Source organism: Mus caroli, chromosome 4 (genome assembly GCF_900094665.2).
Source record: "Mus caroli chromosome 4, CAROLI_EIJ_v1.1, whole genome shotgun sequence".
NCBI classification, from domain to species: domain Eukaryota; kingdom Metazoa; phylum Chordata; class Mammalia; order Rodentia; family Muridae; genus Mus; species Mus caroli.
Genome location: NC_034573.1, coordinates 127,282,706 through 127,298,092, shown reverse-complemented (window position 1 = coordinate 127,298,092; position 15,387 = coordinate 127,282,706). Strand labels below are relative to the sequence as shown.

The window sequence follows — 15,387 nt, the reverse complement described above, 5'->3', positions numbered from 1 at the left end:
GAGAATGCAAACTCAACACTGTTTAAAAGGACAGGAAGTTGTGGGCTCCAAGCTCGTCTACCACACTCGTCAGAGCAGCTCCACTGAAGGGAGCTCTACCTCTGCTCAGAATATAGAAAAAGCAGAAGCATGGAGGGAGGGGCATGTGCTGCCTATAACCACGCACACACACCTTTACACACAAACTAGCACACAGTACTCTAAACTTAAGCTAAGGTACAGACTACTTGGTACTTTATAGGTCCTTTTGGACCTTTACAAAAACAGATATTGCTTATTTGATAAACTCTCCAATAACCCATGAATGTACCCATGAATCAAAATGCCACCCAAAATGGAACAGAGCCATCAGCGAGCAGAAACCACGCATGCTGACATATAAGTACCTTCAGGAACTCTGAAATGCAGTCTGTTAACTGCTTGTGGCCTTGGATGTTTAACTCCAGTTCATAGAACTTCGATACAAGCTTAGACTCTCGGCCACACTGATTGCACCTACAATGAACCAATGAACACTGAGATGAGAGTGAGAAGAGCAGCTGAAGTCTCTGCGGCACACACCCTACACCCGCAGTTCTCTACCTGGGCGCTCACACGCTAACCAGCCTGCATGGCAGATATTTACATTACGATTCATGACAGCAGCAAAGTCACAATCATAAAGCAGCAACGACATAATCTTATGGTTGGGGTCACCACGACATAAGCTCGAGCTGCATAGAAGAGTCGAAACATTAGGATGGTTGAGAACCACTACTCAAGCCAGGCATGGTGGTGCACACCCTTAATCCCAGCACTTGGGAGGCAGAGGCAGGTGGATTTCTGAGTTCGGGGCCAGCCTGGTTTACAGAGTGAGTTCCAGGACAGCCAGGGCTACACAGAGAAACCCTGTCTCTAAAAAACCGAGAGAGAGAGAGAGAGAGAGAGAGAGAGAGAGAGAGAGAAAACCACTGCTCTAGACAGAGGGGAGGGAGTGCTTATAATGTTCATTATTCTGTTAGAGAAATTGTAGCACATAAATTACCTACAAAATAAAAATAGAACCAGACTAAGGAATCAGTCTCTCTTGGACTGGAGCCTCCCCAAGCAATGTCCAGCATGCTTTAGTCTGCCAGCCAGTTCCAACCTCACATCTCAGCCCACACTACACAGCCTCACAGTCTTCCGCCAGACAGTTTCCAACACCTGCAGCACTCAACTGCAATAGGCCAGGTAGCTGCTTCAACGTGTTCCCATGGAAATATACTGCTATAAATACCTCGGGTGCAGTGATAACCCACCACCGTGATAACCCGGGACTGAGATGAAGGGTAATTAATGGCAGGAGAGCTTCGGTAGACTCACACAGTCACATAGGCATATTCTCCACAGAACTGCTGCTGCACGACATTCCGAACATCCGGGTTCTTCTGTTTAGACAAAGTGTCTTCCAACAGCGACATAAAGAGCTTGGAAAACTCTTGTGCATCCTACAGTTTAAATTAATGAAAAGAGAAAATAGTTGTAGCTTGCTTCCTGACTTCTAATGCAAACACTACTCAGAAACTACTTGCATTTTCAACTTAGCATCTCTCAAAGACTACAGCTACACTCCATCGGTTCCACTAAAGCTAGACTCCATCAGTTCCACTAACCAGTTTTGTTTTTTGATTTTTCGGGACAGGGTTTCTCTGTGTAGCCCTGGCTGTGCTGGAACTCACGCTGTAGACCTGGCTGGCCTCGAACTCAGAAATCCTCCTGCCTCTGCCTCCCGAGTGCTGGGATTAAAGATGTGCAGCACCACGCCTGGCTCACAAATCAGTTTTAAGAAATAGTTTACAGGCCGGGCAGTGGTGGCACACGCCTTTAATCCCAGCACTCGGGAGGCAGAGGCAGGCAGATTTCTGAGTTCGATGCCAACCTGATCTACAGAGTAAGTTCCAGGATAGCCAGAGCTACACAGAGAAACCCTGTCATCGAAAGCAAACCAAAAAAAAAAAAAAAAAAAAAAAAAAAAAAAAAACCAAAGAAATAGTTTACAGAGCTGCAGATGGCTCCAGGGTTAAGAGCACTGACTGCTCTTCCAGAGGTCCTGAGTTCAATTCCCAGCAACCACATGGTGGCTCACAACCATCTGTAATGGGGTCTGATGCCCTCTTCTGGTGTGTTTGAAGAGAGCAATGGTGTACTCATATACACACATACATAAATAAATTTTTTGAAAAGGAAAAAAGAGAGGGGGTAAAGAATACAGTCTGGCTGGAGAGATGGCTCAGCAGCCAGGCTCATGCTGCCCTTCTGCAGGGCAACCACACACACACACACACACACACACACACCATCCATTCCCAGCACCCACATCAGGAGCTCACAGCCACCTGTCTCTCCAGTTCCAAAGGACCCAACACCCTCCTCTGGCCTCCATGACCACCTAAGAACACATGATATGCACACTATACATTAAAACAAAAGTAGCAAGCATAATAAGGTACACACTGGTCAGCAAATAAAGGCACTAAAATCCAAAGTAGAATTTCCTTTACAAAGATTATCAGCCTGTTCTGATACTAAGTATACCAGGATGGCCTCAACAGAGATCTTCCTGCCTCTGCCTCCCAAGTACTGGGATCAAAGGTGTTTGCCACCACACCAGGTCAAACTTTACATTTTGACAAGCATGCTGCTTCATCTTCCCTAAAAGTGCTCTAAGGAGCCCATGAGCACCTGAGAAGATGAGTGGGGGTGGGGCGATCCCAGGCCTGAGGCTGTTCTCACCTGCTGCTGCCCAGTATCCAAGCCCAAGGCTTTAACAAATCCTGAAGGATCAATGTATCGTCTGTTACTGTTTTGCAACAAAGCAAACAAGTACTGAAGATGCTCACAAATTGTCTGAGGCTCATAATCTATTAAAAGAAACTGCTTGTGGACGTTGTACATCGTGGTGCGGAGCCTAGTGCGCACCACGATGTACAACGTCCACAAGCAGATAGAACTTCGATACAAGCTTAGACTCTCGGCCACACTGATTGCACACAGTCACATAGGCATATTCTCCACAGAACTGCTGCTGCACGACATTCCGAATATCCGGGTTCTTCTGTTTAGACAAAGTGTCTTCCAACAGCGACATAATGAGCTTGGAAAACTCTTGTGCATCCTGCTGCTGCCCAGTATCCAAGCCCAAGGCTTTAACAAATCCTGAAGGATCAATGTATCGTCTGTTACTGTTTTGCAACAAAGCAAACAAGTACTGAAGATGCTCACAAATTGTCTGAGGCTCATAATCTTTTCCTCCATGGATCCCGTCTCCCTTCGGGTAATCACTGCAGGTGCTGGGGCATAAGTACAGCGCCTGCCGAAGCTCCAAATTGAGGAACCACACCTGGAGAAAGGTGTTGACGTAACAGGTGGCTCCCAGGTTAGTCAAGCCCACAAAGGAATTCTACAGAAACAAGAGTTACAGTAGCAAGATTAGCCTGCACAAAACTAAAGATTTATAAAGAGCATTATTTTTAATTTACAGACTGAAGACTTTTAAGCCTGTCCTCATCAGCTTGGCATGAGCACCCGACCCCCTCTTAGCTGCAGGGTGGCAGAACTTTCATAGAGGCCTTCTGTTTGGCCACCACTGTAGCTGCCCAAAGTAGAACAGACTTCAGAGAGCAACAGTGTTCATCTCTAGCAGTACTGTCATTTCCAGCCTCCTAAACCATAAAATTAGAATAGATGTTTCTAGAAAAGATTAGTGTGCAGCACATGTACTTAAACACCAGCAGATTTAGTAGGATAAAATGTGACTTCTTCAGGAGTGGTGCAATGAGAGAGGCAGGAAGGCCCTCCTATTTTAGAGATCTTGAACTGAAAGCCAGTATCCATTTTAATCCAGAAAATACCAATACAACACAGCAGACTGATGCAGGCTGGGTTTGTCAGAAATATTAATGCGTACTTTTAAACCCTAACTGTGCCATATATAAGTGCAAACACATTATACAAGACAGACTTCACCCTAGAAAGCAAAGGGCAACCACTATGGTAACTGCTGAACTAGCACCACTCCTTTAAAGACATTCTGAGTTCTAAGCAAAACTTGCTCGGTTACAGAACAGAAGCTGAGTGCAAACCAGGGCCTCTGGCTAAAGGCTTGCATACGTGTGGTTCCCTGCTTTAGAGTCTGGGGGCTTGGATGCAGCCTAGTGTATGCAGAGAGGGTAACCAGCATGTGCATGACCCTGGGTTTGACCCCCAGCACGGATAAATAGTTTTATACAATTACAATGTCAATAGTGTGGCTTAAGCAGACTTTCTGAAATTAAAAAGCAAGAGTTCAAATGCACATGGCCATGTATGTGTCTCCAGTCCTCTGACACCTACACAGGTCTCTGAAATCATTGACAACTGTGGCGATTCACTTCTTTTCTAAAAGGGGAGGGAGTTGTAGGGATGGCATGCAGACCCCCCCCCCACCCCCACTACTGTGGTGCATGTGTGCTGTACCAGGTTTCTGATCATAGGTACTGAGCAACAACCAAAGTAACCAAGTCCTGCTGACTGCAGCCACTCACCTTTTTCCTCCTCTCACAGTTGGGATCATCAATGCTATGGAAACTATTCTCATCTATCTCTCCTAACCAAATGTGCTCGCCAATGCCAACCAAGCAATTCGGGTTTCCTCTGCAGTTTCTTCTACAAGGAGAGAAAAAGGAAGAATTACAGTTTAAAAAATACACCCGGGAATGAAAAGGAAGCAGATTGAGCTGTTAGCTCGTGTACACACACCCCGCCCCCAATCCTCACCCCTCAAGACAGGCTCTCTTTGTAGAACCAGGCTAGCCTTGAACATCCTGCCTGCCTTTGCCTCTGGAGTAGCTGGGATTAAAGATGTGCACCACCACTGCCTGGCTGGGATTAAGCTTTTTAAACATGATAAATATGATGTGCCACATGGAGAACCATGGTGTGTTGGTGGTGTTACAATGCTTCACAAGTCTAAATTTAAAAAAAAAAGAATTAGATCTAATAATTGATTTTTTAAAAAGGAATTTTATGTGTTAAAATGAGGAAATCAGAAAAGAAACCAATAGCCGTTCATCTGTGTTAGAAGAAACATAAAGCAGACAAGCCAGACTCGAACATCACTGTTGCCCTGCACAGCGGTAATCAGAAGAGGGTTAAGTGGTGCGAAGCTCTTCTCTGTGTTACTGAGGTGGGGTTGGTGTTAACAGCTTCTCACCACACAGATAAACAGGAACTCAGCAACCAACAGAAGCAGAACATATCTCAGTGGGGCAAAACATCCACAGTTGGGGGATGGGGTAAGGCCTTGAACACCATCATTAGTAGTATCCCCAAAATAAAGACAAAGGAACAAGGACCAAGCTCATTAACAAATCCTGATTTCTAAATATTCCCCACTAGATTCTCGGGCTCCCGAGGGAAATGGTAAGATGAACCTACAGTGAAGGCACATGACAGGAGACACCGATCCTATATGTGGGAGGGGCATAGCACCCACTGGCCAAACCTGGCAACAAAAGGGGTAGATCACCCAAACAAGGGTATGGTGGCACAGAACCATAATCAGCTCCTCTGAGGCTAAGTCGAAAGTCGAGAGGACAGCATTGAGTTGGGGTCAGCCAGGGCTTCATGGAAGACACTATCTCAAAAAGGAAGAGGAAGCCAAAGGCTCCCAAGTGTACTTCTAGCATTCAGGAGCCAGAGGGAGAGGAAGTTGGAGGCCAGCTTGGGCTACACACTAAGCTTCCAGGGCTAAACACTGAAATCCTGTCCCTAAAGAGTCCACCGATTTTATAGCGAGACAAAGGGACAGATGGAGAAAAGTCACTTCCTCACAGAGGGGGGAAAGCCAGCTATGGAGCCGCTGCAACAGAATCAGAAAAGGAAAAGAGAAACCCAAACTAAACTCTAACCAATCAATCAAGTTATATCCCAGAGAACAACAGCTCTACCTGACAGCCACTTGCCCACCTGGGCCCTAGGTTACAGCTTCACTACTACAGTGTTCTAGTGAAAAAGCACACAGCCTATGTCCATGAGCAAATAACTGGCAACCCCAAGCTCAGAAACATCCCACAAAAAGTCAGTGTCGTGCACACACAGAAACAATTCCAGACGAACAGAGACTAGAGACACAAATGAACGCAACAGAACTTCGGTGGGTTCTCCTGTCCTGTCAGAACACTCTAAAATGTATGTGCATATTTGTGAAGGTTACCCACCAAGGCTTTGCTGACAGTTGAAGACTGGAGCATGGGGTCAGAGAGATGAGAAGGTTGAGGGACTGAAGCACTTGCTACCAAGCCTGAGAACTTGCCGCCATAGCCCTGGATGGTTGGCTTGGAACTTGTGGTAATTTACCTGCCTCTACCGCCTGTACAGGTGCACACCACCATTCCCACCTGGTTGTGGTTTTTTTTTTTCCAGGTAGGGAAGGAACACACACACCCCCCCCTCTCTCTCGCTCACTGTGTGTGTGTGTGTGTGTGTATGTGAGTGTGTGCCGCACGTGCCTGTGCAGGTCAGAGAACAACATCCCCTCCACCACACGGATCCCAGACATGGAACTGGGACTTGTCACTTGTCACCAGGCTTGGAAGTAAGTGGTTTGTTTACCTTCTGAGCCACCCTGATGGCTCTATTCTCTTACGCTCTTTACAGTGAACATACAATCTACTCATGAAATAAGTAAGTAACTTCCAAGGTCTTATAAATGTACTGTCTCGCCGGGTGTGGTGGCGCACGGCTTTAGTCCCTTAACACATGTACAGATAAGCCACATTAAGTAGATTTAGCAGGCTGTATTTATATGTGTGTGTATGCTGTACTAATATGTGTGTATGTGCATGAGAGTGAGTGAAGAGGGGGAAACGACACATGTGTAAAACAATGATAAAGAAAAAGGTGGGGGCTGGAAAGATGGCTCAGCAGTTAAGAGCACCAGCTGCTCTCCTAGAGGTCCTGAGTTCAATTCCCATCAACCACATGGTGGCTCACAACCATTTATAATGAGTTCTGATGCCCTCTCCTGGTGTTCAGGTGTACATACAAACAAAAAGACAGCACTCAGATACATGAAATAAATAAATAAATCTTAATTAAAAAAAAAAAGAGGTCAAAAAATTGAGAGGGAGAGGTAAGAAGATGGGAGGGGTTGGAGAGGACAACATGTGGGATGGAAACTGTGTAAACAGCAATGGAGTATAAAACTCTCAAGTGAATGCATGAATGAATGAAGCCTGGGGTGGTAGTGCACGCCTTTAATCCAGCACTTGGAAAGAGACAGGCCACCTTCTGAGCTCCAGGCAAGCCAGGACGACACAGTGAGACCCAGTCTTAAATGAATGGTATGCGCTATGGCTGGGCAGTCCTACGGGTCTTTCAGAAAGCAGCTCTGGTGGACAGTTTGGCACTTAGGCGTCCTGCTGCTGAAGTCATGCCCACTCAATGGGCTCCAAAGCTAGCTTCCCAGAGTGGAGACAAACAGTAAGTCTGTGGCCTAAGAACTTCAGTAAAACTTTCAGGGGCTGGTGAGATGGCTCAGTGGGTAAGAGCACCCGACTGCTCTTCTGAAGGTCCAGAGTTCAAATCCCAGCAACCACATGGTGGCTCACAACCATCCGTAATGAGACCTGACGCCCTCTTCTGGTGTGTCTGAAGACAGCTACAGTGTACTTACTTATAATAATAAATAAATCTTTAAAAAAAAAAAAAAAAAACTTTCAGAAGCTAACTAAATGGTTTGGGTAATTTGCATTGTTTAGCCTTTTGCTCCTTCCCCCTTCCCTCAGAGACATCGGTCTCATTGTGTATCCCTGGCTTGGCCTTAAATTCAGAGATCCTCCTCTCTCTTCTCTCTGCCTCTGCATTTGGAGATTAGAGGTACAGACACCATATTTGTAAATTAGTTTTATTCTGTTGCCTTTAAGATAGAATTTCACGTAGCCCAGACTAGCCTTGGAACTCCACAGTTTTGACTCCGGATTCCCCTGCTTTCTCACCCCAAGAGCAGGAACTATAAGCATGTGTTACCATGCTTGTATTTAATTTCTTAGTAATTGCTTTTAAGTCTCCAATCAGCAAAAGACCACCCACACACCAACTGGGGAGATAAAAGCTGTGTTCTTTCTGGCCTACAGGTCTTAAAAGGGGACTCAGGCTCACTAGAGCTTTCCAAACAGTGGCTCCCTCCTTTATACAGCCAATGTTGCTGTAGGCATTTTTGTGTTGTTAGGGGAATAAATGAAGACATTTCTTTTTCTCCACCACCCTCCCCCCCCCACCTTTTTTTCTTTTCTTTCCTTTTTTTTTTTTTTTTTTTTTTTTTTTTTTTTTTGAGACAGGATCTGCTAAGCCATCCTGTATGCCCTTCATGCTGGTTTTAAGCTCATTTAGTGGGAGTAATAGACCATGGTGTCAGCTATGGAAGTGGCGCTGGCTTAAGGGCCCCTGTGTTGGAGAAGATCCATTTGGGTAGTGTATATACAGAATGATGCTGTCACAAAGGTTTCATTTGGCTACTGACATATCTGCTGGCAGCATCTGGCCTTCCAGACACGTCACAAGGCGCCGGAGTAAAGGTAAGCAATGTGATTATGTATAATTAGATCCTGTCACCGGAGCACAACAACACGGCTTGCAGGTTCACATATTCTGTCACAGAGAGATGCCCAACTAGGAAGTACAGACCAGGATGCCTTTGATGAAAGACAAAAGGTCCAGTTGTTAAAGAATGGCCCAAACCAGGGTGGTGGTGGCACATTCCTTTAATCCTAGCACTCAAGAGACAGAGTGGAAAAAGGAGAGAGAGAGAGACAGACTGGATTGTTGTGTTTGAGGTCAGCCTGTCTCAAAAGAACAAACCAAAGGCTCAGAACTGGTATGACAAAGTGGTAAGCACAAGCGTCAGATAAACAAGCGCTATGGTAACAGTAGACACAGGCACTGCAGCAGAGGCCTCACAGAGGGGAAAGTGCTAACCCACCGGGAGTCTCCAAGAACAGGCAGAAACAGACTCATTGCAGCAGATGACAGACAGCAAGTGGAGAGATTCAGCTAGGGAAACCGTCCAGCACACCAAACAGGAAAGCTAAAGAGGCCGCAGCAAGTAGGACAAGCCCCCCAACGAGAGGGTAGACTTACCCAGGAGTGACAAGTAACCACAGAAGGCTTTATGCAGAGAAAAACCTGACCTGCACTGCAAAGGCCCTCTAACTGCTTCTCCAAGCTTTGCGTGCATGGTGCAAGCTTTGCGTACATGCAGGAGCCCTTGGAGGCTGTAAAACGGCATCAGATCTCCTGTAACTGAATTACCATGTGGATGCTTAGAACCAAGTGAACCCAGGTCCTCTGCAAGAGCAGCCAATGGTCTTAACCACTGAGCCATCTCCTCAAGAATTCTCCTAGACAGGCAGTTTTGCAAGACAGCTTTCCTAGCCCTCTGAGCATAGGCTACTCTTCCAAAGGTATCTGAATGCCTCCATTAGGTTCAGAATATGTGAACCTAAGTTGTCTACCTATCCTTGATTATCAAATAAAGAGACAGAAAATAGGACTTAGGCTCAGTGGGACAATATATGCTGACTGCATGGTTGAAGAATAAATGCCATCCAATGCCTTCTAACTTACAGGATACAAATGCTGTATCCTCACAGATCACTGTTTTTGTTATGACGGGGTCTCTATAGCCCCTGTTGTCCTGACTGTCCTACAAAGACCTGGCTTACCTTGGTTTCTAGCAATCAATCTGCCTCTGCCTCCAGAGCTGGGATTAAAGATATTGAAAAGGTCAGCTCAGGAACTTTGGGAAGGTCACAGAACACAAGCCCCTCCAGAAGGGAGGGGCTGATTAACATTCCTCAGACCACAGGAGAACCGACCTGAAGTCCTTGTCACCTTGTTCCCTAAAGACCAATCCATTGGCACTGTTCAGCCAATCATATTGTGTCTAGTTACTGATGCTCTATTCTGCCCCTGGAAACCATATAAAAACATGAAGAACATGGGGGTGGGGTGTGCTACTGCCTCTCCTTTGGATCTGGGACAAGGCCTGTGCACTGGAACAATAAATTCCTCTTGTTTTTTGCTTTGATCCCAGCTCCAAACATGGCTCACTCAGGGGCTCCCTGGAGTCTTACAATATATGTCCTGTTTATGCAGCAGGGACAGAACACAGGGCTTCCTCCAGCATACAACACTATCAAGAGCAGCCTAACTTTATCTCATGTACATTTGTACTTTGCCTGCATGCACTGTGTGAGGGGATCAGGTCCCCTGGAACTGGAGATACAGGCAGTTGTGAGTTGCCATGCGGGTGCTGGGACTTGAACCCAGGTCCTCTGGAAAGGCAGCTAGTGCTCTCTTAACCACTGAGCCACCTCTCCAGGACCTTTGCCCTACCACCTATTTTCCCCAATTTTCTTTTAAAGAATATAACTGGTGGTAGTGGCACAGGACTTTAATTCCAGCATGGGGAGGCAAAGGCAGACAGATTTCTGTGAGTTCCAGGGCAGCCTGGTCTACGGAGCAAGTTCAAGGGCAGCCAAGGCCACACAGAGAAACCCTGTCTCAAAAAGCCCAAAACAACAAAAGCAAACAAACCAAAAAAATCCTACATTTGGTCTCACAGATTAATTCATATGTTAATTTAGAAAAGGCTGAGGCAAAAGAATCTCAAGGTCAATGTGGGCTGCACAAGGAGACTGTGTCTCAGAACACAAAAACTAAAACTCACAACAACAGGCTGTGGCCTAGGGTTAGGGACACTTTCACTTGTGTCCCTCAGCAGTCTGGAAGAAGGAAAGTCTACACTGGCTTTGCAGCACATAAGTTCCTAGACCAGTAATGATGTGGTCCAGTGGTGCTGGTCTTTAATCCTAACACTGGAGAGGCAGGTGGATCTCTGAATTCAAGGCTAGCCTGGTCTACACATCAAGTTCCAGGCCGACCAGGGATGATGCATAATGAGAAGAGATGTTCACACCTAAAGTAGGCTCTAAGGCGGCCTGCTGGAGAGGCAAAGGGAGAATCACTCTAAATGCAAGGACAGTTTAAGCCAAGGTCTAAAAACCCCACACAAAAGAGGCCAGCAGGAGGCATCAAACCCACCAGATAGGAGTGAAAATTCCAAGTGCTGACCTTTATCCACCCACCCACACACCAGGGAATCTGGAATATTTAGTTCCTTAGCTCTTAAGGCTGTTTTTCAAAACAGTTTCAGAAATGCAAACAGTCCTGGAGGCAGGGTGTGGTGGCAAGCTCCCAAGGGAGGCAGAGGCAGGCAGATCCACCAATTAAAGGCAAACCTGGTCTAGGTAATGAGGCCCTCTCTTCCCTCCTCCACCATACCCCCCACAAAAGAGGGAGAGAGTGGGGTGGGTTTGAGGGTGTCTAGTATATAGCAACCCCTGGGTACTAACCCCAGCACTTAGCAGACACAATATAGACTCAGGAAGTAGAAGGCAGGAGGAGCAGACACTCAGGGTCATTCTTGGCCACAGAGACTAACATTAGCTCTATGAAGCCCTGTCTCCAAAACAAAACCCTAAAAATATTTTCTCTAAAGAAAATATATGAACAAGCCAGACATTGTGGTGCACACCTTTACCGTCAGCACTCAGAAGGCAGAGGCAAGCAGATCTCTGAGTTTGAAGACAGTCTATCTAGACTCCAAGACTACCAGGGTTTGTTATACGGAGAAATCCTGTCTCAAACCAAACCAAACCAAACAAAAAAAAAAAAAAAAGGAAGAGGAGGATATTCCACAGTTGACATCAGGGAAAGGGAAATGTAATCAAAACCACAATAAAACAGACAAATATAAAAATGTAATAAATTACAATATTCCAGCCGGGCGTGGTGGCGCACGCCTTTAATCCCAGCACTCGGGAGGCAGAGGCAGGCGGATTTCTGAGTTCGAGGCCAGCCTGGTCTACAAAGTGNAAAAAAAAAAAAAACAACAATCTTCCTATACTGCTTGTGAAACATGTTAGGGAAAAAATATACTGCTCAAACGGTTAAAGACAATTGCCACGTGATCCAACAATTCCCTTCCCAACACACATGTGTTCATGAGAGCAATTTATAAGAAGCAAAGAGAAACAATCTACAGTCCATCAACTGAAAGATGGCTCTGTGCATGGCGGCAACTGCCTTTAATCCAAGCATTCAAACGGCAGAGAGACGGGGGGGGGGGGGGGGGGGGCGCCTGAAGTTTTTAATCCCAGCACTTAGGAGCCAAAGGCAGGTGAGTTAAAGCTAGCCTGGTCTACAGAGTCAGCCAGGGCTACAGAGAGAAACCCTGTCTCAAAAAACAAATGGATGGGTGGATAGATGTAGATGGATAAAGTTACATGAACTATGACAGATATATGTATGCAATTAATCCCAGAGTTTGAGAGACAGAGGCAGGCATTTCTCTGAGTTTGAGGTCAACCTGGTCTACAGAGCAGGTTCCAGAACTGTTATACAGAGAAACCCTGTCTCCAATAAAGAAAATAGAAAGAGAGAAAAGAAGAAACAATGACTAGTGTGAACCTGAAAAGATTCTCAACTCAGTTACTAGATAAATGCAAACCTACAAGAAAAGGGGGCTGAGAGGGTATCCATGTACTAGAATACTGGCCTCTATCATCTACAGGATTCTGGATCTATTCAGAGCAGGAGGCAATAAACACACAGATTCAAAACACTACTTCATACCCACTATGACAGGCTGGGAGTGTAGCTCATACAACACCCGTAGTGTTTGCACAGGGCTCTGGGTTAGAGCTGCAGCACCAACAGAACAATGAATGGCACATGTCTATGGCCCCATGACTGTCATGTGTGAGCACCTACTAGCTGGAAGGACTGTAAGTCCCAGGCAAACACAGGCTAAATCCTCAAACATACAAAACACCAGAGTTCCCAGCTCTACAAAAACAAATTGAAAAAAAAAAAAAAAACTGAAAACGGAAGAAAGAAAAAAGGATATTGGCGATTTTACGGTATCAAAACAGATCATTTGTGTGTGTGTGTGTGTGTGTGTGTGTGTGTGTGCGCGCGCGCGCGCTAATACTCAGGTGCCCACAGTGTCTGGAAGAAGGCTTTGCACATACTCTGGAGCTGGAGTTACAGGTGGTTATCAACCACCCGGTGTGGGTTCTCAGAACAAATGGTACTGTGATCCTTTGAAGAGAAGCCTGAGCCCTCTTTACTAATTAGCCATCTTTCCAGCCCCAGACTTAACTCTTTTATACCCCCTGTGCGGGTAATTGAACCAAGGGACTCTGCATATAAAACCACTCAAGCTAAACCACCAGCACTGGAACTGCACACTTCAAATGAGTACCTCAGTAAAGCTGTTTAAATTCCATACTATACAAATTGATGCCATTCCAGAACTTCGAGGAGTCCTAATGTCCTTGTGAGCAGACACCTACAGTTTAGAACGATGCACCCGCTTTATTTTTGAAAACTTCCTAACTTGCATTATATCTCAAATGAGGCACAGCTCCGAGGCCAGGAGTCTTCCACTTCTCCCTACACGCCCGCTGACACGGAGCTACGGAGCATGCCTCGGTCTATCAATTCGATTGAACACAAGCCGGTGCAGGCTACGAGGTGGGGAAATGGAAACCACTCTACGCAAAAAAAGGTCAGAACCAAGGACCACGCAGGAGGAGCAGACCTTGAACAGCTAAAAACACTTTACTCTGCAAAGTGGTGTGGAGTTAGGGTGACCAAAAGAAAACACCTATAGGTCAAAGAGAGCCAGCCAATGAGAGTGGGGGACCGATGACGTAGGTTACCCAAAGGGTTTTCTAAACCTGCTCTCTGCAAGTGATACTTAGGTGATCAGGCCTTCTCAGCGTGAAATGACAGGAGATACAATGTCGACGAAGTTCGCTGCCGTCAAGTTCCCCTTTTACAAGCGAAAAGCGCACAGCTATGGCCAAGATCAAACAACACTCCAGCGTTACTTACTAAGCCCTATCTCCAACTATCTCCACCGCCATCTTCAAGATGCGAGCCCAGCAGCCGCATCACTTCGGGGGCTGCGTAGCTCCCGGGTCGTGCAAAATGAAAGGAGATGCAGTAACACCGTGCATCGCCCTGGTCCGCAGTCTCCCGTCCCCCGATCCCGCCTCGGCCACGCGAGGACCTCACCTGCACACGCCTCGGATACACGGCTCCAGCCAGATGCGGTAAGCGGTCTCGATGTGCTCCTGCGACACCTCTTCGGGCCGCACCNTCTCCGCCCAGCGCCAGGCCGCCTTCTCCAGCTGCAGCCGCGGAGCCATGGCCTTGACCGAGGTAGCACTCGCCGAGCCCGGTGGCCTCCGGCGCCGCCTCCGTCTCCGCCCGAACGGGCACGGGCCCCTGCCAGCCGAAAGAACCCAGCGCTGCCCTCAGCCAAGAGAGCAGTCAATCACCTGCGCGCGCCACGGCCGCCGCGCCCGCCCGCCCGCGCCCAGCTCGCACGACCAGCCGCAAAGCGCCGCCGCCGCCGCCGATACCCGACAGACCCCGCGCCTGCGGACGTTGGAGGCGTACGACCTGCCGCAGTCTGCGCATGCGTGCTCCCAGGAGTCCCTGCGCGGAAAGCCCATGTAATCCGACTGGCGGAAGAAAGCCAAGCGTCTACCCAAAGGCGACTCGCCACGTCTTTTTTCCGCCATGGTGAAGGCAGCTAGCTACGCTTCAGCCTCCGTCGTCTACTCCGACGAGCGAGAACTTGCCCTTGCTTTCCACACTTCCCCTGTTACTGTGACGAAGTTACACCATAGAGTACTCAACGCACACCATAGGGCCACCGGGACTGTGAGTGGGACCTGATAATAGCAGAAACCGAGGCAGCCGGAACGCCACAGTCCNATCGAGGATTTCACTTGAGCCTGGGCGAGTTCCAGCTCCTTGCCCGTGCTTTCTGACGTCACGAGGCGTTACGTGGTTTGCGGATGCTACAACAGGACTACATATCCCAGAGTGCAATGCGCTCTGACACTCGCGGAGCGCGAGGCATCCAGGGATTTGTAGTCTTCGAAGTGATAGGCTCAGTTGAAGGTTGTTTAGAATCATACACAGGTCTGGGGCGTGTTCTTTGCTGTAGGCTGTCTCCCGTCTACACTTTGACCAATTCGTTATGGAGGGTACACCCTAGCTCCCTGCTGTGATATTATTTCCTTTTTGCAACTACTTCCCCTTAGACCTTTAAAAAAAAAAAAAGGCTAATTGTTATCACAGTGTTTTGTAATGGAAAAGAGCTATTACAGCTAAAGAGAGAAAATTCCAGGACTTTAAATAAGTAAAAGCGCTGTGGGAATTCAAGGACTAATTCCTCCCTTATCTACTCCTCAACCCATCCCACAGCCCCCAAGTAACCTTGAACTGAAGTCAAGATTTACTGAA

The 15,387-nt window shown here is 47.1% G+C and overlaps 1 protein-coding gene across 1 annotated transcript in view; it reads right to left on the bottom strand.

The window, feature by feature from the left end:
- Positions 1–14,522, bottom strand: part of Usp48 (ubiquitin specific peptidase 48) — a 64,759-nt gene extending 50,237 nt beyond the window's left edge. The window contains exons 1-4 of the mRNA XM_029476450.1: positions 14,146–14,522; positions 4,545–4,665; positions 3,012–3,421; positions 387–495 (exon numbers count right to left, since the gene is read on the bottom strand). Coding sequence (XP_029332310.1) covers positions 387–495; positions 3,012–3,421; positions 4,545–4,665; positions 14,146–14,279 — 774 coding nt within the window. The 5' untranslated portion in view covers positions 14,280–14,522. The remainder of the gene's footprint in view (positions 1–386; positions 496–3,011; positions 3,422–4,544; positions 4,666–14,145) is intronic.
- Positions 14,523–15,387: the final 865 nt, after the last annotated feature.